At 42.6% G+C, this 22,500-nt stretch overlaps 1 protein-coding gene across 2 annotated transcripts in view; it reads left to right on the forward strand.

Moving 5' to 3' along the window:
* arhgap46b (Rho GTPase activating protein 46b) overlaps positions 1-22,500 on the forward strand; it is a 97,767-nt gene that overhangs the window by 46,832 nt on the left and 28,435 nt on the right. For both annotated transcript variants that reach the window (XM_053642542.1, XM_053642543.1), the window contains exon 2: positions 5,272-5,691. In XM_053642542.1, the coding sequence (XP_053498517.1) occupies positions 5,272-5,691 (420 nt within the window). The remainder of the gene's footprint in view (positions 1-5,271; positions 5,692-22,500) is intronic.

The following is a 22,500-nucleotide window of genomic DNA, read 5'->3' on the forward strand; positions in this document are numbered from 1 at the left end:
TGCGAGTGACCTGTTCGGAGTTGTATAATACAGTCGGGATAAAAACTATAACTCCAAAATGCATCTACACTGAGCAACAGTTATTTTCACACTGCTTTTCATCTCCTCAGTCAACCGAACAAGTGTGTAAATAGTGCAGAGAAGCCATTTTGATGACGAGTAACACTGAACATCATCTGCTTCTCTCAACTTCCCGATCTCACAAACCGCCATCTTTTATTGATCCCGCAAAATGACCTGAACTTGCTCCTGCTCGTGTAGACACCAGCGGCTTAGCGCTGAGTAAATTAATAATAATGCTAACGCTACAAGGTGGGTTTAATTCAAACCTCTTTATTAAAAAATTCCTCACCAATCATAATCAAGAGTAGCAACTGTTCAGTATGTAAACATACAGTATGCTGCAGCTCTCCATTCACTAACTCTAATTCACTTCATTTAAACTCACGGTTGCCAGATATCACTAGAAAAGTCAACTCCAGTTTCAATGTTTTGATTTAATCCCCCTTAAAATACAATATTATCAGCAGACATGGACACTGTACTGGGGGAACCAATCTAAAATTGACAAACAGAAATAAAACTTCTAAAATGTAAAGACAGAAAATGTGCTTAGTGATTGTGGGCAGCTGTGGCTCAGGTATATAGAGTCTTAGCATGGGTGGTCCACTAATCGTAGTGTACATTCACATTTATTCATTTAGCAGATGCTTTTATCCAAAGCGATTTACAAATGAGAAAATACAAACAAAGCAAAGTGTAGGTGGTTCAATTCCTGGCCCACATGACTCCACATACCAAAGTGTCCTTGGGCAAGACACTGAACCCCAAGTTGCTCCTGATGGCAAATTAGTGCCTTGCATGACAGCTCTGATACCATTGGTGTGTGTGAATGGGTGAATGAGAACCAGTGTAAACCGCTAAGGTTAAAAAAGCGCTACGTAAGTGCAGACCATTAACCATACATTCTGCTCTATATTGGCTTGAATGAAGTTGCTCGACAGCCACAGCAAGGCCATCACTGTTTCACAGCTCATTCACCTGACCCGCTGACTGACCACTCACTACAGACGCTTTATCTTTCTCCGCCAAAGCGGCAGCAACACTCTCCCCTTCAGTAGACTTATCTGTCGGCATTACTTCTGTTATTCTTTCAGCATCAGTTATTGGTACCGGTTTTTGAGCCGAATTTGTTCCAGGCACCGCCTGTAGGCAGAGGCAAAGCAGCGGTAGCATTCTGCATCTCATCACGTGCATCATCATTTTTCTCACCGTCAGCCAGCAGATGACTTTTCTCAGGTTTATTCAGTTTGGCTGGACAAGCGCGGATAAGATGCCCTGTTTCACCACAACCGAAACATCTCATACCATTTGTTGTGGCAAAAATGACAATTAAACTTGTCATGATGAAAATTTTAAGACGGATCCAGGTCATCCAGGTTCTCTTGTAGAATCGTATAGACGTAACGCCTAAGTGACACAACATGCTTCAAAAGTGGGGACTTGCACCCAGTTGGAATCATCTTAATCAGAGAAACAAATTTGCCATATAGAGCATTCTGCTCAGAAGTTCATTTGAAATGAAAGGTGGCACGTTAGTCACTTTTTTCGAAGGAGCAGAAAGCGGGAGCACCGGAGTAAAAATGCCATTAACAACTATCCCACTTTCTACCAGCGGGTTCGCCAAATCAATTGTCTTCACCAGCACAACAGTGACGCTGTTCAAACGAGACCTGGACAGAATGTTCTCAGGCCCAATCACTTCTCCTACAGCCTCTCTCTCTCACACCCCCTCTCTCTCTCTCACCCCCCCTCTCTCTTTCTCTCTCTCTCTCTCTCCCCCTCTCTCTCTCTATCTATCTCTCTCGATTACTCAACTGCTTTTTTTGTCCACTGGGGTCAGTACGCCTGTGCACCTGGTCATGCGTTAGGTTACTGTGTGTGGGTGTGTAAAGGAGGAATCACCAGCTGGAGGTCAGAGATGAGCTCAGACCAAGCGGACCACCGGATTATCTGTCACCATATGGCCCTTTAGCTCTCCTTATAGGGGGAGGGACGGGCCGATTGCTGAAATAACTCCCGCTTTACGTCCGCTCCTCAGTGTTGAGGAAGAAAGCGTTCCTGCTTTAATGCACTGACCCGGCCTACATTTATGCACTGATTAGTATTGGCATGCTGGAGTCTTGTGTGTGTGTGGGGGGGTATTCCATTACCAGGTTAGGATATGAACCGTGCCTGCCGGTAGAATGCGATAATGAAGCACATTATGTCCTGTTTGACAAAGTTAGTTACGAGGCACCTTATGAAGTAGTTCCTAACTCATTCCGCCAGTTAATATGCATGCGTTTCACACCTATTAATGCGTTTGCTAAGTCAGAGCGAAATTGATACTTAAAATTTTTTTTTGTTTGCTATTTGGTTTGGTTTTGCAATTCGCATAATTAAACGAACCAAAAAAAGAGGGGGAAAAACAATTAGCCAGTCTAAGGACAAGCGTTGCAGGCTGATCGGCATTTCTAAATTGTCCGTAGCATGTGTGCGATTGTGCCCTGCGATGGGTTGGTACCCTGTCCAGTGTCCCCTGCCTTGTGTCCCCCGAGTCCTCTGGGATTGCCTCCAGGCTCCCTGTGACCTTGTATAGGATAAGCAGTACAGAAAATGGATGGATCAAAGGCAAACGAAGGCAAAGTGTAAGTGTGGACAGTGTCTCTATTAGGTAGAGAACCATTTCTGTTGTAAGATACAGCATGTTGAAAATATTGGGAGGGGGATTATGGGATGGATAATGTCTGCACATCAGAAATGCGCATGCTTTTCCCCATGCAAATGCTGACAAAAAGGGGAACAATGCATCTGTTTTTTTTTTTTTTTTTTTTGAGTCGTCTTGCCCCACCAAAATCATGTTTATTGTCCACATGAGGATAAGAGTATTTCTAAATCATAAATAAATAGCAGCATTCCCTTCCAATACAAATGCTGTCGAAACCAGACACCACTTCTTCATGTTCAGAAGAGAGGGCAAGCTTAGTCACTCCCTCTCTTTCCACATTCACCCCAAATCTCCAGCTGTGGTAGACTGGCATTACCATTTATGACACTGTAGTTAGGTCTAAAAGAGAAGGCAGCTGCCATGATGTCTGTAATGCCTCATGTTGCAGCACTTCAATAGCAAGAACAAAAAACAAAACAAAAAAACAACCTGTGAAGCACTTCAGAGACAAGAAAACATCACACTGCCAACATACTTACGTACAATATTTGCTCATCACTGTTGTAGACGATAGAGCAGATATTCAGTGAGTATATCTGCTAGTTCTTGTCAGAAATGTTTGTACACACGCTGCTTTTGTTTCCACACTGTGCTGAAATACTCCAGAACAAGGTGAAACTGTTCCACTGACCCCATAAACACCTGTGATGAGATCTGATAGAGAAAGATGGAGATCAGAATCGCTGAGACACCACAGCAGCTGTTTTATTCCCTCTCTTTCTGTGTGTGAGTGTGTGTGTGTGTGAGTGTGTGTGTGAGTGTGAGTGTGTGTGTGAGTGTGTGTGTGAGTGTGTGTGTGAGTGTGTGTGTGAGTGTGTGTGTGAGTGTGTGTGTGAGTGTGTGTGTGAGTGTGTGTGTGAGTGTGTGTGTGAGTGTGTGTGTGAGTGTGAGTGTGTGAGTGTGTGAGTGTGCGTGTGTGTGTGCGTGTGTGTGAGTGCGTGTGTGTGAGTGCGTGTGTGTGAGTGCGTGTGTGTGAGTGCGTGTGTGTGAGTGCGTGTGTGTGAGTGCGTGTGTGTGAGTGCGTGTGTGTGAGTGCGTGTGTGTGAGTGCGTGTGTGTGAGTGCGTGTGTGTGAGTGCGTGTGTGTGAGTGCGTGTGTGTGAGTGCGTGTGTGTGAGTGTGTGAGTGTGTGAGTGTGTGAGTGTGTGAGTGTGTGAGTGTGTGAGTGTGTGAGTGTGTGAGTGTGAGAGTGTGAGTGTGTGAGTGTGTGTGTGTGAGTGTGTGTGTGAGAGTTATAGAAAGAAAGACCTGAACAGATGCTGGGTTTTGCTTTGCACTTTGGTTGAACTTCTTAGCATCCTTAATTATTGTTTAACAAACATCATACAGACCAGATTGTGGTTCTATCTATCTATCCGTCTATCTGTATGTCTATCCATCTATCTATATATATATCTACTGTATCTGTTTGTCTCTATCTAGCTAGCGGTCTATATTAGTAGTCAATCTAACTGCTTATGTCAGCTTGTCAGTTCATATTTCAAGAACATACAAGTGTGTGTGTGTGTGAGAGAGGATAGAGAGAGAGAGAGAGAGAGAGAGAGAGAGAGATCGCCTGTCGCTCTGCATGCTGTTGACCATCTGTGTGAGAGGTACACAGGTGTGTTAATGTTAAGCTCCAGGTTGTGTGTTGTGCCTCTTGGTGAGAAAATAATAGAGGCACAGAGCTCAGGGGCTTTATGCCAGCATGTCAATGTGCTGACGGGGCTCTTCTCCAGGCACCACGCCCAGCCTCTCCCGCCTGCCCACTTTAGCTGCAGGACCTCACCCAGCATCTCGCTCGCTCGCTCGCTCGCTCTCTCTCTCTCTCTCTCTCTCTCTCTCTCTCTCTCTCTCTCTCTCTCTCTCTCACACTCACACACACACACACACACACACACACACACACACAGAGCGAGAGGGAGAGCAGTTCCACAGCACCATCTGGATTGCACTGTGGGAAAGTGTTATCTGCACATTTTATAACGTCATTACTGAAGATATTCTCAGATAACTCACACAGGTCATCAGACAACAAGCGTTATTTGTGTGTGTGTGTGTGTGTGTGTGTGTGTGTGTGAGGTTAGACTTCCAGATACCTTTTTTCATTCCCTTACTACAAGCAGCTCTTGAGAAATGCTACTGAGAAAAGATATGAGCTGATGACTGTATCAGACACAAACACACGTTGTTGTTTTTTTTTTTAATGATTCTCAAAACGGTTATTATTTCAGCAGCAGGGAGTAAAACATGTAGTTTATCAAGCCTTGAGCAGTCATCCTACTGGCATAATCACAGCATAAACACCACTGCTTCTAAAGTATGTATCATCATCATCATCATTGAAATTGTTCTGTTTGATTTGCCCAGTCAGATTAATTGAACCATGGGAATGTGACCGCAAAATGGGAACGTTCCAAAAATACTGCACTCTATAGTGATGATAGTGGTTTAGTTACTATTAGACACTGTGGCATTGTGATATTGTCCCTAATCACGTTTCTGATGTTTCCGCACACGCAGGTCTGACTGGGTGGAGATTTTGGAGCCGCGCTCTCGTGAGCGCATGTACGTGAACCTGGCGACGGGCGAGTGTGGCTGGGAGGCACCGCACGGTGCAAGCGTTCGACAGTCCGACGGTAACCAGTGGTGGGAGCTCTTTGACAATAACAACAACCGTTTCTACTACTACAACTCCACTAGCCAGCAAACCGTATGGCACCGGCCACAGGACTGCGACATCGTACCGCTGGCACAGCTCCAAGCCGTCAAGAAGAGCTCCGAGGCCGAGCTGAGGGGCCATGGGAAGACCGGGAGGAACACGCCTGTGGCTGCAGTGCTTTCACCTAGCGCAAACGCCTCTCAGGAGCTAGAGAGCAGCAGGGAGACGTCATCGTTAAAGAGCAGAGGGGGCAGTTTGGAGAAGAGGAACGAGGGCAGCAGGTGAGCGTGTTCGGAAGAGCGTGTGTCAGATGTACTGTATGTCTGTTGACACAGCCTATCATCATCATAAGCCAAGGTGAACATGTCGTTTAGATCAGGACCTAAAAGCAAACAGTACATAAATCATCTGCAGTACTGTACCATGAATGCTAGATCTATACACAAATAATTATACAGGCATTCATGTGAGAGATTAATTTTGTCTCTCGTAAACCGTCATGTCTGCGTTTCATGAAATCTTATCTCTAGCAACTAAATAGCCCCCGTATTTAGTTTCCTAATGCCTAGTTGACATTATAAAAGTGCTTGTGGAAAGACTTTATAGACAGCTGACTCCCATGACTGCTAAATACAACCAAACTGTGACTCACAGTGTGACTGCAGAGAGTAAGATGGCAGTGTAAATCAGGATTTCTCGTCGCATGCCGAGCCGGCTCCTATTTTAACTCTCGATCCTCTCGGCTCACGTACTGCTATAGGCAGGGGATTATAGTTTCTATATAAAGAGCAAAAGAGCACAGTTTGTGTTTGTGATTAGGTTTATTGTGTCGCTGACAGAAAGCTGTTTTCCAAGCACACTAGGTTCAGCAATGAACATGTCACCCCACCCTTCAGTTAACACTCATACACAGGCTACAGATTACATTTCCAACATCAGTGCTTTTGCAAGCTACACCGTTAACATGGAAAGTAAATAAATTGAGTAAATCGACCGGTGCAACAATAAAAGTGCGAATTGTACACTGATTCTGAAAATGCACTCGTGTGGACAAAATGGCGGCTCAGCTGAAATCGAGTTTGAAAGTGTAGCAACTACAAGTGACCTGGTGGCCAACTACAAGAAACGTCTGACCTCTGTGATTGCCAACAAGGGTTTTGCCACAAAGTACTAAGTCATGTTTTGCAGAGGGCTCAAATACTTATTTCCCGCATTAAAATGCAAATCAATTTATAACATTTTTGAAATGACGTTTTTCTGGATTTTCTTGTTGTTATTCTGTCTCTCACTGTTCAAATAAACCTACCATTAAAATTATAGACTGATCATTTCTTTGTCAGTGGGCAAACATACAAAATCAGCAAGGTATCAAATACTTCTTTCCCTCACTGTATAATTTGAGCTGTTGGGTTGGATTTCACAGGAAATGTCAGTTTGACGTCATTCGTCTTTGCGTGGTTACGTCACATCTGTAAACAGAAAGAAGACCTGGCTAATATATCGCGTGTGTGTAGGGGCTGAGGATGGTGGAGTGTTTGTAGCTTGTTCTTATAAGTGTTGCTTAGAATTTAAACTGGTCATCTAGATGATTGCGTTTAGAACTAGCCAGATTAAAAGCAGCCATCACTGACATCTGGAGAATCAGCTGTTGTCAAAACCAAGAAGCCTGGAACTGCGGAGAGCCTGCAGTCAAAAAGGGAAAGCGACAGAGCCCATGCTAAAACGAGAATAAATATCGGCATGGTTTTTGAGAGGTGGTGAAAACTCAGATCTGAAGGGATTGAAGACTGACGCGGAAATGGCTTTTTTTTCTGCTGAACAATAGCTAACATTAGCGCACTTGTTCACTTGATTCAGCTTCTTTCTTTTTTTTTTTTTTTTTGCTATGGTCAGCAATTATTTATTATTTTCTGCTAGCTATGAGAGTGAGAAAGTCACCTCCAAGAAAACCGTTTCCACCGCCAACTCTGTCCTCAAGTATCGGAGCAAATATACAAACCCATACGTATACCTCAAAGCATCAGATTCATCCGCGCAGAGGAACAGTGCCGAAGCACAACCCATGTAAAAAATAAAATGAAAAAAACTATTCAAGTAACTTGCAATTTTATGTTTCAAACCGAGATGGCGATAGAGAGGCAAAAGTTCAGTACTGCAGCCTTAATGTGAGAATTTCCCTCTTGGATTGATAAAATGCTCTATCTATCTATCCATTGCAAAAAAAAAAAGTTTTTTTTTTTTTTATTTCCCTTCATAGTCCTGTTGACAACACAGTTGACTATAGATTTGGTTATATCCACGCTGGAATATTTTCATTACTGTCTGCCTCACTGTGTTTTTCCCCACAACTAGTAGACAGCTCTCCACAGCAGTGAGTAGTCAGTGTATTATTCGACAATGCAATCTCTAAAGCACATCAAGTGGCTAAAATCGAATTTTCTTACTACAGCATTCCTTGGCATGAATGATCACTGCCATAGAATTCACCGAAGGAACTGTGTTGCGTGTTTAGACTAGTAGTGCTCTTGGCCTTGCAGCAGTGCAGAGTCTGAACCAGCATTTATCATTCAGAGTAGTACATTTTCCAATGTACTGAGTAGTCTAATGGACTCGGCCCATTCATTTGAAAATTACACATGATGACACAGAGCATTTGTATATCGCCGTGGGATATACAAATGACGTGTAAACGAGATGTAAATCTCATCATCTTGCAGTGTTAACTTTAATTATCGCCAGGCTTTGTTTGAGTTTGTTTAGTGCTTCAGAACTGATTTGAAGGGTGAGTTTAGGAGGGTGGAGCTTTGTGATCAACTCTGTAATCACAGAGAGAGAGAGGTTGTGAAAAAGTAAGAATAGGCATCGCACGTACACACACACTCACTCATTCACTGTCACACACGTACTTGAAATCAACTACTAAGCCAGCCAGACAGACCGATAGATAGAGGTAAATTAATATAATGGATAGATAGACAGACAGATAGATGGATAGATAGATAGATAGATAGATAGATAGATAGATAGAGGCAAAATACTATAGTAGATAGAGATAGATAGATAGAGGCAAAATAATATAGAAAGATAGATAGACAGATAGATAGACACAAACTCCTCTTTTTTCACCTTTCTTTGCGACTCACCTGTTGGCAGGGAGAGTGTGTTTAGGCTGGGAGCATTTAACAGAAACAATTAAAAAGATGTTTTGTACACACACATTTCAGTGGCTCCGCCTATATATGGCTAGTAGGATTGTGAGCAAGACTCGGGGTGTGTTTGTGTAGTCTGTGTGTGTGTGTGTGTGTGTGTGTGTAATTTTAAATGGAAGACAAGTTGTCAGAGAGAGGAGAGAGACTGATCTGAGTGAAGGGGAAACCTCGGAACAGAAGAATGTTTATGTTCAGTTGGTCTTCACTGTCAGCACCTCTGAATAAACTCCACCAGTAGGTTCATACTTACTTTACAGGGTTTTACATTTTTTTTTACTACTTTAGAAAGTTTATCACATGACCAGTTTATATTATATATATATATATATATATATATATATATATATATATATATATATATATATATATATAATATATATATATATATAATATATATATATATATATATATATATATCTCATCGCACAGAGCTGGGGGATTCTCGGTTGGTCAGAAGGTGGTGATTTGTTTTCTCTAGCAGCGGTTGTAGTTCAAATCACAGGTTTATATGAAACGCACTTGCTCTAATATGTTATCGTTTCTGCAGTAGTGCCACCTCTTGCACGCACACTAGTGTGTTAGCCTAGACAGCACACATGCCGTATTTTGGGGGTGTGGCTTTTAGGGATGTCACGAGAACCAAAACAAGTACTGTCACGTTTTAAGAATGTCGGTACCGACTTGGTACCGACATTCTTAAAACGTGACAATACTTGTTTTTCTGCAGTAGTGTTAGTACCGTTTGTAACGAAAGTACCCAAAGTACCGAGGTTGCGATTCTTCCAGACCTGATGGCGGCAGCAAATACGCGCAAGTGTTTTAGTCGGTCCACAAGTGGTAAAGAAAAAGAGGAACGCCTACAAGCACATGGGAAAAACTACAGAAGATTAGCTTAGCTTAACAAGTTTAGCTCCGCCCCGACTCTTTGAGAGGAAAGCTAGTATCGGTTTCTGGTGTGCAACCGATGCTATCGTTCATTTCAAACAACGCGAGGAAACACCTAGAATTTGGCGAAGCACCTGAAAGACGGTCCTGTATTATATTTGTTTGAGGCAGCTGCCACTGTTGCCATGAAACCAGCTAATGTTAAGCTCCATGTAATGTTTGCGATAGCTAGTTATTTGTTAACGACACTAACGCATTGCAATGTTATAAACTACCTCCGAACGGGCCACCATGCATCGCCATCCAGCCCGTGTCCTGTCAGCTAAATGTAGCCTAAAGTCATTAATAATTATTCAAATGTTCATGCTTTAAAAAAATCTTTTTGGCCTGCCACCATATCAGTGAATTTAAACTAATGCTTGCATTCAGAGTATAAGGGGTGCGTGTGTGCGTGCGTGTGTTTAGGAGTGCACCTCCGGAGACTCATTGTCAGACAGTGTTTAAAAAAACTAAAATAACCCCCCCGGCCGCCCTCTCTCTCTCTCTCTCCCTCCCCCCCGCCTCCCTCTCTCTCCCCCTCTCACTCTCTTTGCCAGTATCAGCCAGAGCAGGATGTCCTCCAGGAGAGTTTTTTAAATTTTATTTTTTACATTTTATTTTTATACCACACCATGGTATCGACTTTGGTATCGCGTATCGTGTACTTTTGGTGGTATCGGTACCGACTACTAGATTTTTGGTATTGTGACATCCCTTGTGGCTTTGGAACGAACACTGAACAGAGGGACTGTATTTGTTTGAAGCTTGATTTTTACAAAACAGCTCAGATAACTTACTACTGAGTGTAGTGCACCTTTACTACCGAGTGCACCTTTACTACCGAGTGCACCTTTACTACATAGTACACCTTTAAACTTGAACAGCGATTCAGAAACCAGCGCTCCATACTATAACTACTAGTAACAAGAAGCATTTTAGGGATTGAGCAGTTAATCAAAGGTACAGTATTGGACTGAGAGGACAGCAAAAGTGCTTCTGTCCTGGCTGAAGGAACCTGCCTTAAATGGTCACACACTCTCAGTTGTTAACACAACACAGACCGCACATAAACATAGTGTAACGTATTCTCTGCCGCTCGGACATTAGTGACGGTTGAAGCTTCTACCATGCTCGTTCGCCAAGTATGTCATTTCTGTTGGATGCTGTGCGTACAAACACAACGTGAACTCCACTCGCAATTTCCCTAAGGTTATAGAGTGCAAGTCTTAGTCACCCCCCCCCCCCTTCTCTCTCTCTTTCTTTCTCGCACTCTCTCGCTCTCTCTCTCACTCTCTCTCTTTTCGACTTCAGGAAAGAACCTTATTACAGTTACACCACTGTTAAATTCTCGATTCTGATTGTTCAGAAGCTGTTGATTCATTTTCTGTAACAGTCTCTGAGAGTACTGCCACACACTGGTTTGTATTAGTGCACTAGTTCTAATACCTTATGGGTTTCTATAGTAACAGCTCATTCACAGAAACCTGTGTCTGTGTGTACTGGGTGACATGGTGAAGTTTGTTTGTGAGGAGATGTTTACTTGGCATTTTTTTGGAAGGAGTCTCCAATGTCAATGTTTAGTAACAGTCAGAGGTACAGTAAAATTGTTCCTTCAGGTTTTCCAACACAATAACGGATGGCTGTATGGTTTCTCTGTAACTCTCCAGCCGCACTTTTTAGTCTTATTAATTTGAAGGGAGAAAGAAAAGAGAGGCCGGTGAGGGAAGCTATAATTGCGTAAGTGAAAACAGGAACTGACTCGTATAGTGGACATTCCACAACATTAAACATAAATAAGTGAATCAAATGAACAAAGTGTCATTCTTTAACAACAACAACAAAAACACTTTTAATTCATTATTAACATTGGCAAATTGCTGTGGCATAAAAGGAAAAATGAAGCATCACACTATCTGGTCACTGATTATTTTTTCATATAATAACACACACTGTCACGTTTTATTCATTACTTAACATGGTGCAGAGGTTTCAGACAGGACACAACTTTATTTTTAGTGTTTTAGTGTGTGTGGACTTGCAGTAGAATGGGAGGGGCTTGTAGAAGATGGGGGGGGGGACTTGTAACAGATGGGGAGGGGCTTCCAGAAGATGGAGAGGGACTTGTAGATGATGGGAGGGGCATGTAGATGATGGGAGGGGCATGTAGCAGATGGGAGGGGCCTGTAACAGATGGGGAGGGGCTTGTGGGAGGGGCTTGTAGCAGATGGGGGGGGCTTGTACCAGATGGGGAGGGACTTGCAGCAGATGGGAGGGGCTTGTAGCGGATGGGAGGGGCTTGTAACAGATGGGGAGGGACTTGTAGCCAATGGGAGGGGTTTGTAACAGATGGGGAGGGACTTTTAAAGCTGATAGCTGTGGTATCTTTTCTGTCTCAAACTCAGAACTATAATTGCAGAAAAAAAACCTCATTGTACAGAATCCTGTACTGCTTTTTGTGCTTTTTTAAAACATCAGCACAAACAAGTACATGCATTTAAAGAATTCCTTATTCATAAGCACACTTTAAAGTATTTCTATGTCAGGTCATAGTGTATGATTTGAGACACAGCTAAAGTAGATGTGGAAAGCCGAGTATCTAATTTTGAAAGTGCAGGCCCTTTCATTTCTGTGTGTGTGTGAGAGAGCTTGTTTGTAGATGTGGACTTAACTCCTTATGGTATTTTGTGCGTGTGTGTGTGTGTGTGTATGTGTGTGTGTGTCCATTAATTGGCCTTCTGTCTTGTGACAGCCTGGTCATCCTTTGCTCCTTTTCTTTAACATACTGGTCATCACACTGGCTCAGAGCCGACTTTGCGTGTGTGTGTGTGAGCTTGTTTGTAGATGTGGACTTAACTCCTTATGGTATTTTGTGTGTGTGTGTGTGTGTGTGTGTGTCCTTTAATTGGCCTTCTGTCTTGTGACAGCCTGGTCATCCTTTGCTCCTTTTCTTTAATATACTGGTCATCACATTGGCTCAGAGCCGACTTTGTGTGTGTGTGTCAGTCACTCACTCGGCACAACGGGCCGTCTTTATGGCACCAGACATGTTCATTCTCTCATGAATCTGTGCCATTCTTTGAGCTGTGCTGTTTTATTCTCTGAAGCGCGTCTGAGTCATTGCTGTACTGTACTAGCCACTTGTACAGATTTATTCTCTGCTTTGCTGCACTGTTTAAAGTCAGGTGAAATCTGAACAGTTAAGAGTACATGCAGTTAAGAGCACATGCAACACAGCAATATAATAAATATTATTATCTTATTTTAAATTATTAAAATAAGAATTATACTTCTTATTTTAGACATTATCTTCAGCCCTATACACAAGACTTCTCTCTCTCTCTCTCTATCTCTCTCTCTCTCTCTCTCTCTTACCCTAGAAAGCTCAATTTGGCATTTCCACTTAAAGACAAAACAAGTTCGAGGCCAGATCTGGTCAGAAATTAGGAGCATTGTTAATTTCTTTGCTGAAAACCTGAGTTTTGGTTGAATTTAGATTTTATGAGGAAATGAAGGACGTGAGGAAGTTAAAATGGTGTTATAAGGAGCTGCACTTGTGTAAGGTTGTTGATGAGGAGTTGCTTGTTGATGATGTGTGGCAGTGAATAAGTATAAAAAGTGCACTGTAAATGAATTGAATAAAAATGTGGGGGGCGGGGGTGTTTTTTGGGTTAAACAATAAATAAATGTTGCTCCCTGATAAAGTTGATTGGTATTGATGTCAGTAATCAGACCAGCATTAATCAACCCCTCTGTAAACATGCCTCTTTTGTCCTATGGAGAGGAAAGTGAGCACTTCAGAGCCCGTCCCCTTCCCAACAGATCGAACCTAGAGGAGCGAGTACAAGGCCTTGCCAGTTAAACACATTCTACTGTAGGCATTTGTAGTTGGCCATCTCACCTGTTCCTTCAATCAGAGATTCTGATTATATCCTGATTTCATTCCAGATCCCCATTCTCCCTGTTTCTCTCTATGAACCCAGTGTCTAAGGTTTTAAAACATGCATGACAAATGAAAGGAAAATAAGGTGTCTTAGTAAGGTGCTATGCCAACACGAGCCCCCAGAACAGCTTCAGTGCACCCGGAGGCATGAATTAGATGTTCCTTCAGATGGTGGAGAGCTCTGTTTAACAATGTATGGGGTGGCTGGAACTCAGGTATATAGACTGGTAGAGTGGGTTGTCAACTAATCGTAGGGTTGGCGGTTCGATTCTCGGCCCACATGACTCCACATGCTGAAGTGTCCTTGGGCAAGACACTGAACCCCAAGTTGCTCCCGATGGCAAGTTAGCACCTGGCATGACAGCTCTGCTACGATTGGTGTGTGAGTGTGTGTGTGAATGGGTGAATGAGACACAGTGTAAAGCACTTTGGATAAAAGACCTATATAAGTGCACACCATTCACCATTTGCTCCCAAATTGCCAATCAGGTGTAGCATATGATTTCCATTATTTTCATCCTTCCAGATTCAGTGACTCCTCATACCCCCCGTGCATGGATGAGTTATAGTGAACACAGTAAAGAACTGTGTTGTTTTAAAGGTGTTCATTTGGGTTCCCATCCATCTGTCCATTTTCCATAACGCTTATCCTACACAGGGTCGTAGGAGAGCCTGGAGCCTATCCCAGGGAGCTTTGGGCACAAGGCGGGAGGCACACTGGATGGGGTGCCAACCCATCACAGGGCACAATCACACACTGATTCACACGATACGGACAGTTTGCAAATACCAGTCAGCCTTTGGACTGGGGGATGAAACCGGAATATCTGGAGGAAACCCCAGAGGCACAGGGGCAACATTTAAACTCCACGCACACAAAGCGGAGGCGGGCTTCCAAACCTGCAAGCAGCGGAAAGTGAGCCGGTTCATTAGTGAATTAACGTTATATTATTATTCACAAAATTGGATTAGCATTTCATAACTAGTTTTTAAAAAATCGTGGACTCAGACTTTGAGCCATGAATAGGCTCATGAGAGCGTATTTAATTGAACTTGACTGTAAAAGATTTCAGGAAAAAAGGATGATTTCCAATGAAATGAGACAGTACCAAGCTTCTCCCAGTTAACACAAGGCAGGAAACTGTCACTAATCTTGCTAGAGGAACACACTGGAGCCATTGTTGTAGCCGTGCTGCGTTATTGCTGCTGGTATTCTGGTATAACGGTACTGCATGCAGCATTATTGTAAAGCAGTCGTGCTAATAAAGCCTGAGCCAAATGAACTGATGAGAACCCACACAGCCTGTGAAGTAGTTTACATATGTATTGACTAGTTTTGATGATGATTTGCGGTAGGCTGTGTTTTTTTTTTTTTTTTTTTGGTAAAAGTATCCGCTCTAGACGGCTCTTGATATTGATATAGGCAGCTGTGTTTATGCCAGTGTGAATTCCTGCCATATTTTCCTGTGTTGCCCAGGCCTTGCTGGCACAGACCCAGCTACTGTCCCCTATAACCTCTCTCAGACGGAGAGAAGTGGGCTTACGAGATTCGGATTTGTGTATAATAAAACCTGAGCGGGAATGCCAAATGGAAATAATAGACGTTTTTACATTGAGCGCAAGTGCAAAGCTTAGCATGTAGATGAAGAGATACAGAAGATGTGTGTTGTGTATGTTCCAGTCTCAGCATTACTCTGGTTGATTGGTGGTCTGTTGATTCCCATAGCCTTTTGCTGCCTAGAAAATTCTCATATAACTGTAGTGGATGTAATTATGTAGTGATCTGCCTTTTTTTGGGGGGGGTAGGTTGGGTTGACTAAATATTTGGAAGGGAGTGTACCTAGAAATGTGCATAGAGCAGCACAGTGGTGTAGTGGGAAGGGTTTCCACCTCACAGCTCCAGATCAGTCCTGATCCCAAGACTGTGTGGCGTTAAGTACTCACCATGTCTACTTGGGTTTCTTCTGGGTCCTCTGGTTTTCCTCCCATTCCTCAAAAGATGCTGGTTGGTGGATTGGCTACGCTATATTTCTCTTAGTTGTGTGTGAATGTGTGTACATGGTGCCCTGCAATGAATGAATGAATATCCATCCATCCATCCATCTTCTATACCACTTATCCTTCAGGGTCACCTGGAACCTGGAGCCTGTCCCAGGGAGCATGGGGCACAAGGCGGGGTACACCCTGGACAGGGTGCCAATCCATTGCTGGGCACAATCACATACACATTCACACACCCACTCATACACTACGGACCCTTTGGAATTGCCAGTCAGCCTACCATGCAAGTCTTTGGGGGAGGGGGAGGAAACCGGAGTACCCGGAGGAAACCCCCACAGCACGGGGAGAACATGCAGACTCCGCGCACACACACGGCAGCGGCAGGAATCGAACCCCCAGCCCAGGCGGTGTGAGACGAACGTGCTAACCACTAAGCCACAAAAAAAGGTCTACCTTCATCCTAGCTATAAGACCAGATTTGTCCAAAATTACTCATGCTGCCTTAATCGCACCATTAATAATGCAGATAAACGGTCTGACTGGTACTGCCTTCAAACTACACCTTCCTTCTGTTTTACTTCCTTGCACTTAATGCATGTGTAAGTGACTCATTTCATGTCAAGGTGTATTTGTGAACCAGTTTCTCATGTTGAAAGGTTCAGCCTTTGGCACACAGACATGAGGTTCTGACGTACAACACAGCTGGACGAGGTTTGCTTAGTAGATCTAAAAGTCCATGACCTCAGGTGTGCCGGAGACCGAACTAGTAGTGAGAGTGGCATGATATACAAAATTAGTTCAGTTCAAATAAGATGAACTGATTTAACATGACATTGACTATGTTTACATGGACAACAATAATCTAATTATTGACCTTATTCTGAATAAGACAATATTGTGATTAAGGTGTTTACATGAGTTGCTTTTAGAATATTCCTTTCATGTTCAGGTTTTACATGTTATAGAATACAGATCAATTAACGGCACACGTCATTGCCAGAATTTCACACATTAACATACAGTTGGTCTTTGTTATGGTACCATATACAGTTTTGGGTGTTTATTTTTAATTTCACGAAAGCTTCAAGTGCAGTTAATTATTTGTCATGCTGTATATGCAAATAGACAACTGCTTGAAGCCGTGGGCTGCATCCCAAACCGTGTACTTACCTACTGTATAGTAGCCATAATACATGTATCTCACCTACTATATAGCAGGTAAATATGCGGTTTCGGAAACAGCTGTGCTCTCTTGTTTGCCGTCAAACGGTTGAGCACTGCCGTGTGAGTACGTGTCCTGTCGCAGATTGTGGCGAAAACTCTCACACGATGTTAATAGTGTGATTTAAGGTGTGTACATGTCTGTAAAGCACATTGATAATGCGACTAAAACAGGAGTTCTCCACATGTCTTATTCGATTTGTGTTTACTTCGAGTATGACTTTAGTTGGATTAAGGTCATCAATAATCACTGTTTACATGCTAGTTTCTTAATCAGAATATCGTCTTAATCGGGTTAATATCAGATTATTGTTGTCCATGTAAAAGTACTGACTGTGTAACCTCTGCAAATAAAGTGAAAATGCAAGTCTGTTTGCCTGAACAAATGTCTTTATTTAAAAAAAGGATTGTTCTAGATAGTTATTTAGCAAATACTTTTATTCAATGCCTTTAAGTGACATAGGATAGTCACCAGTTACCAGTTCACCGAAGCTACCACTCCATTTTCAGTCCGTACAGGATTTTTTCCCAGAAAACTACTTCAGTTGGATGAGATCTTTTTGCATGGTCTTTCACACTGATGTCTGTTGGTAAATCAGATGTTTTAGCTGTACTCATGTTCGACGCACGTGAATCTTTGCACGTTGTGATGACATCACATGACTCATCTTGGCCCAAATCTGCGGAATATTGAGAAAAATTGGGAGCTCCTCCAAATTTTACTTGATTTCGCGTTCATGTCTGCGATGGCAGTCATGAAATCCTGGAGGGACTGAGTTATGCTCATTTTGGATTGACCAATGTCCATTTTCTAAGTTTTGAATCCCTTACTGCTAACCCAGATGCAGTGCTCTTATCTTAATTGAATTATCAGTGCCCTTAAATTTCTCTGCTGTTTACACATGTGGAAATGTGCAATTTGATCTTAAACTAGAGGAATGAAGAAGTGTTTGGGTTTTTTAGCACTACTTTTTTAACGTTTACTTATTTTGTGTGGAGTGTTGAACTGTGTAACCTAACACCACAGTAATGGTACTGTTAATCAGTTTGATTTAAAATTCTTTTTATCAGCACAGTAAGGGAGGCACGTCTTCGGTTCTGACAGATGTGCATGTATAGATTGGATGTGACAGATTGAAGAGGTGCTAAGTGGAACAGGCTGAAAAGGCCCTGGGAAATTAGCCATATGCAGTGCTGCATATTTAAGGCTCATGTTCCAGACATCGTCAATAAGGTCAGCTTAAGGGGCAAAGGTCAAAAGGTTTGACTTTGTGAATCGAGCGATATTGATACACACACAACAGAAGCAATATTGATATACATACTATAGTGCCTTGCATAAGTATTCACCCCCTTGAACTTTACCACATTGTATAATGTTACAACCTGGAACTGAAATGGACTTAATAGGGCTCTGTAATTTAACTTGGTTTACATAATATGTATAAGATTTAAAGATAACAAATATTTTTCATTAGCACAAAGGTTAATTAAAAAAAAAAAGCTGAAATTTCTTGGTTGCATAAGAATTCACCCCCCTGGTTTAAAACTTGGTAGAATTAATTTTGGCTACAATTACAGCTGCAGGTCTTGTGAGATATGTCTGTCTCGTCTTCACACATCTGGATGCTGATATTTTGGCCCACGTCAAGGGGTGGGACAGGGGTTCGGGGCAGGGGGCACTGAATACTCATGCAAAGCATCTCAAAACTCAAACATGCAAATCAGATAAATTTATAGACTTAGATAAAGTAACTATGACTTTCATGCTCATGCTCACAATCTGTGTCTCCAACTTTTCAAAAGTTCTGGAGTCATTTCAGACTGTTTTTTTTCATTTTCCGCTGTGCTTGATGGGTAAAGAGGGCGTGTGTAACAAACACACTTTGTCACAAGCATTCAGTACTCTCTTGGCTGTTTTGGGTGTGTTGAGAATGGTGTGTGTGGTCAGTTAGGTTGGAAAGGGAGCGAGTGGTCACTCCCCACATCCCAGTGTTGAGTCTGATTGGGGAAAAAAACAAAAAAAAAACCCTCCACGATCTTCTCCCTCATGATATCAAGCTTCATGTGGCAAACTGCTTGTCTCTACAGGGCCAAAGAGGATAATGAAAGACAATGAGACAGGAAGAGGGAAAGATAAGAACAAAGGAGCATGTGACACTGGCCTGCCCTCTTGCACACAAACAGATACAGAATGGTGCACATACCGGTACCGCGTTTATCATCTGCCGATGCACTGATTGTTAAGGGACGTGACTCACCAACCCCATGTTGAAGAAATAGGTCCAACCAGCTAGCACTTGATTGGCTCCTGTCACCTCACATCTTCTAAGAGCACATTCCAAAGAACACAGTCGATGGCCGGAGTACATTCTGTGTGTGTGTGTGTGTGTGTGTGTGTGTGTGTGTGTGTGTGTGTGTGTGTGTGAAGACAAATAAATAGCCATACCAGAAGATGGCAGTATCCATAACCAAAATAAGAAAACTAGAAAAAAAAAAGAAAGAAAAAGAAAAACTACTGAACTACTTTTAATGCTCTATACAGTGGCATACAATTACTTCTCATGTGAGGGTCCTACAGCTTCACATTTCCTAATAACAGAAGTCACGTATGATCTATCTGATCTATCTGTGATTAACTGCCAGTCTTGTTTTGGGGTCACAGTACAATTGTCATCCTTATATTTGCAGCACACTTCCTAGTGACTGTTTCATTTTTAACACTCCACTTTTAAGCGGCTCGATGTGGAGTGAAGTCAGCATGTCTGAGCAAAAGCAGGTTTCATCAGCCGCGTTTCTCAGAGTCTCGGTCCTTCTGTGCCCAAGACTCGTTATAGCTGTCTCCTCCTCTCCCATACATTCTCTGAACTATGACTAAAGCGTGAAAGTCATGGCCTGTGCGTTCCTTTCTCTCTTTCTTCGCTCCTGAAGCTCATGCAGCTGCTGTATGCCTCACCCTACAGTACGGAATATGGCTCTTTCCATCTAGGGATTCAAAGGCGTGAGGAATTTGAACTGTTTTGCTTCCTTTCTGCTGTCTTCTAGGTCCTCAGCTTCTCTTTCTCTATTGTAGATCAGCCGTGCCCCAAGTACTCCATGCACGTTTCCTAACAGAGATTGAATGAGCAAAAACTGCCAGTTATATGATGACAGCAGTATGTCAACACTTAATCAACACATGGTGCGTTTCAGGTGTTCAGAGGTATTATGTAGTCACATTTATTATTTCATTTACTAGAAGTAACGTGATGGATTGTCAGCGATTGAGCAGCAGCCAAAATAGTGAGCTGGAAAAATCATGCTCTGCCACCCACCTTGTGACTGACTGATGCTGACTGCTACTGACAGCCCCCTTAGCCGCGTAAGTCAAGGAACAAGCCATTTGGCCAAAATATTTGAGTAAAAAAAAATTTCTATAAATTTAAACATTCACTTGGCTTAGTGGTTAACATGTTTGCCTTGTACTTCCAGGATTGGGGTTTCAATTCCAACTCCGCCCCCTGCTTCGGGGGCTTCCTCGGGGTACTCTGGTTTCCTCCCCCAGCCCAAAGATATGTATCGTAGGCTGATTGTCCATAGTGTGTGGTTGTGCCCTGCGATGGGTCGGCACCCTGTCTAGGGCGTCCCCCGCCTTGTACCCCAAGTCCACTGTGATAGGCTCCAGGCTCCCCGCAACCCTGTTTAGGTTAAGTGGTACAGAAACTGGATGGATGGATGGATGGATGTTTTTACCTTTGAATGTATAAAGAATTTGGATTTGACAAGCATAGTACAGTGTGATGTGTGCATATATGCAAACTGAACAGGTGAAGACAGCCAACCACATCTTTTTCGAACTGCTGCTCAGACTGCGTCACAGGGCAGCATACAGGGCACACTCCGAGGAAAACACTTTGTCCTCTTCCTCATACATGAGTTTATAGATGCCCGTGATTGGTTAGTGTCACTGTGATTGACAGCGGAGAGAGTATACCATCCCTCCCACTCAGAGAACATGGCTAATTTTGGTCCCAAACACGAATGGTTGTGACAAACAGAATTGTGTTTTGTATTTTTTTTTTGTTTTTTTTGCATTTAATCGAATTCCATGCATTGTTTGCTTGTTTGCTCATGGCTGAGCATAAACCGAGCCACACCACCTTCTTTTATGTATTTTCTTAGGTTTTCTTTCTAAAAAGCTATAGCTAATATCCCTCACTGTCACTTTTTAGTGCAATTGCTGTTTTTTGTTTGTTTGTTTGTTAGTTCTCTGTTTAATGTCATTACACTCACATCCCCTTAAAACCAACTCTGCAACTCTTGCACTACGGAAGATGTGCAGATGTACAGAAAGTTGCACAGTTTTGCTGGTAAAGTTTCCCGACACTGGAACTTCATAACACGTTCATAAGCTTTGCATACATCTTCTCTAAGCGATACAGGAAGATTTGAAAGCATGCGGTTGGCCAGCTTCACGTGTCTCAGGCCCGGTTTACACTAGTGCGTATTCATTTGAAAGCGGCATTTTAAAATGAAAATTATCCTCGTCCCCACTGGTGTTTTCGCTGTGTATCAGAAATGATCCTCGTCCACACTACACGACCGAACACGCATGTCACATGACCATTCATGCACACTGGGCATGCGCATACAAGTGTAAACAGGAAGTTGGTTGCTAGTCCAAACCGGTGTTCCATGTAGGGTTTACGCCACTTGAAATGAGATTAGTTGCCAATTGCTCTAATCATTGCTCACCTCTTGCACATGTAGGCAGCTGTAGTATTATAAAATACAGAATTTAACTGCAGAATGATTGCTAAGAATGACAACAAAGCCAACAAGGCTTGCAGTTAGTCTCTGTGCTGTTGTGTATGATCAAGGTAGTGTAATGGTCATGTGGTAGGGGCTTGACGAATCAGGGAAGGATACGCAATGATCCAGAAGACCCAATCAGGGGGCGAATGTGGGTGAAGCCACGCCTTCGTTTTCAGAAGTCTGAGTTTTGGTCTGTTTACACCGAAACGTGAGCCCGGAGTTTTCAAACTAAAACTGGGTCTTCTGCGTTTCCAAAAGTCTCCATTTTCCATGGTTGAAAACGCTGGAGTAGTGTAAACAGGGCCTCAGAGGAAGCAATTACCCGGGTCGTAGGTGTTATATGATTGGGTGTCACAAAAAGCCTCTAAAATCTCCAAACTCGTACAGAGTTTGACATCAGCCTTTTGAAGATTCTGCAGCATCATTACATCAAATATTTTTGCACTTTTTCTGAATGTATGCTAAGTGTTTGATGGTGGTTTTTTTCCATTTTGTTCTTTTCCATTTAGTATGCAGTACACAGCCACCTTTATTCAGTCTAATTCATTTGAGCTATTCTAATACAGCAGGAAAACCACCTTTCATCCCATCACTGTCGCCTTCCTTCTAGATAGCTGTCTTATCCTTATCCTTTTTTTAATCAAACAATTTTTAGAACATTGAGGCGCAAACTTTTGCATAAATAATGTTATAATTAATGCATATAAATAAAAGGTATTATGTTTATCCTTCAAACACAGGAGCTCTGATGATGTGAATATGGCTAATCGCCTCTACTGTTAATCTCCCTTAATCCCCAACTCTGAGAATCGCCTCCTCTTCTCCAATGTCCTGTCAGAATCAAATTCCTTTACATAACACACGTCATCTTTTCCGCGCTTCCGAGCGCTTAGTCGAAAGCCTTTTAAATCCCGTTTCGAGGCAAGCATATGTTCGTGCCCAAATATTTCCACATGTGGAAGTGTTTGCTTCAGTGTGCGTTATTAAATCCAAGTTCTGTT

This window comes from Ictalurus furcatus, chromosome 15 (genome assembly GCF_023375685.1).
Source record: "Ictalurus furcatus strain D&B chromosome 15, Billie_1.0, whole genome shotgun sequence".
In the NCBI taxonomy this organism is placed as follows: Eukaryota; Metazoa; Chordata; class Actinopteri; order Siluriformes; family Ictaluridae; genus Ictalurus; species Ictalurus furcatus.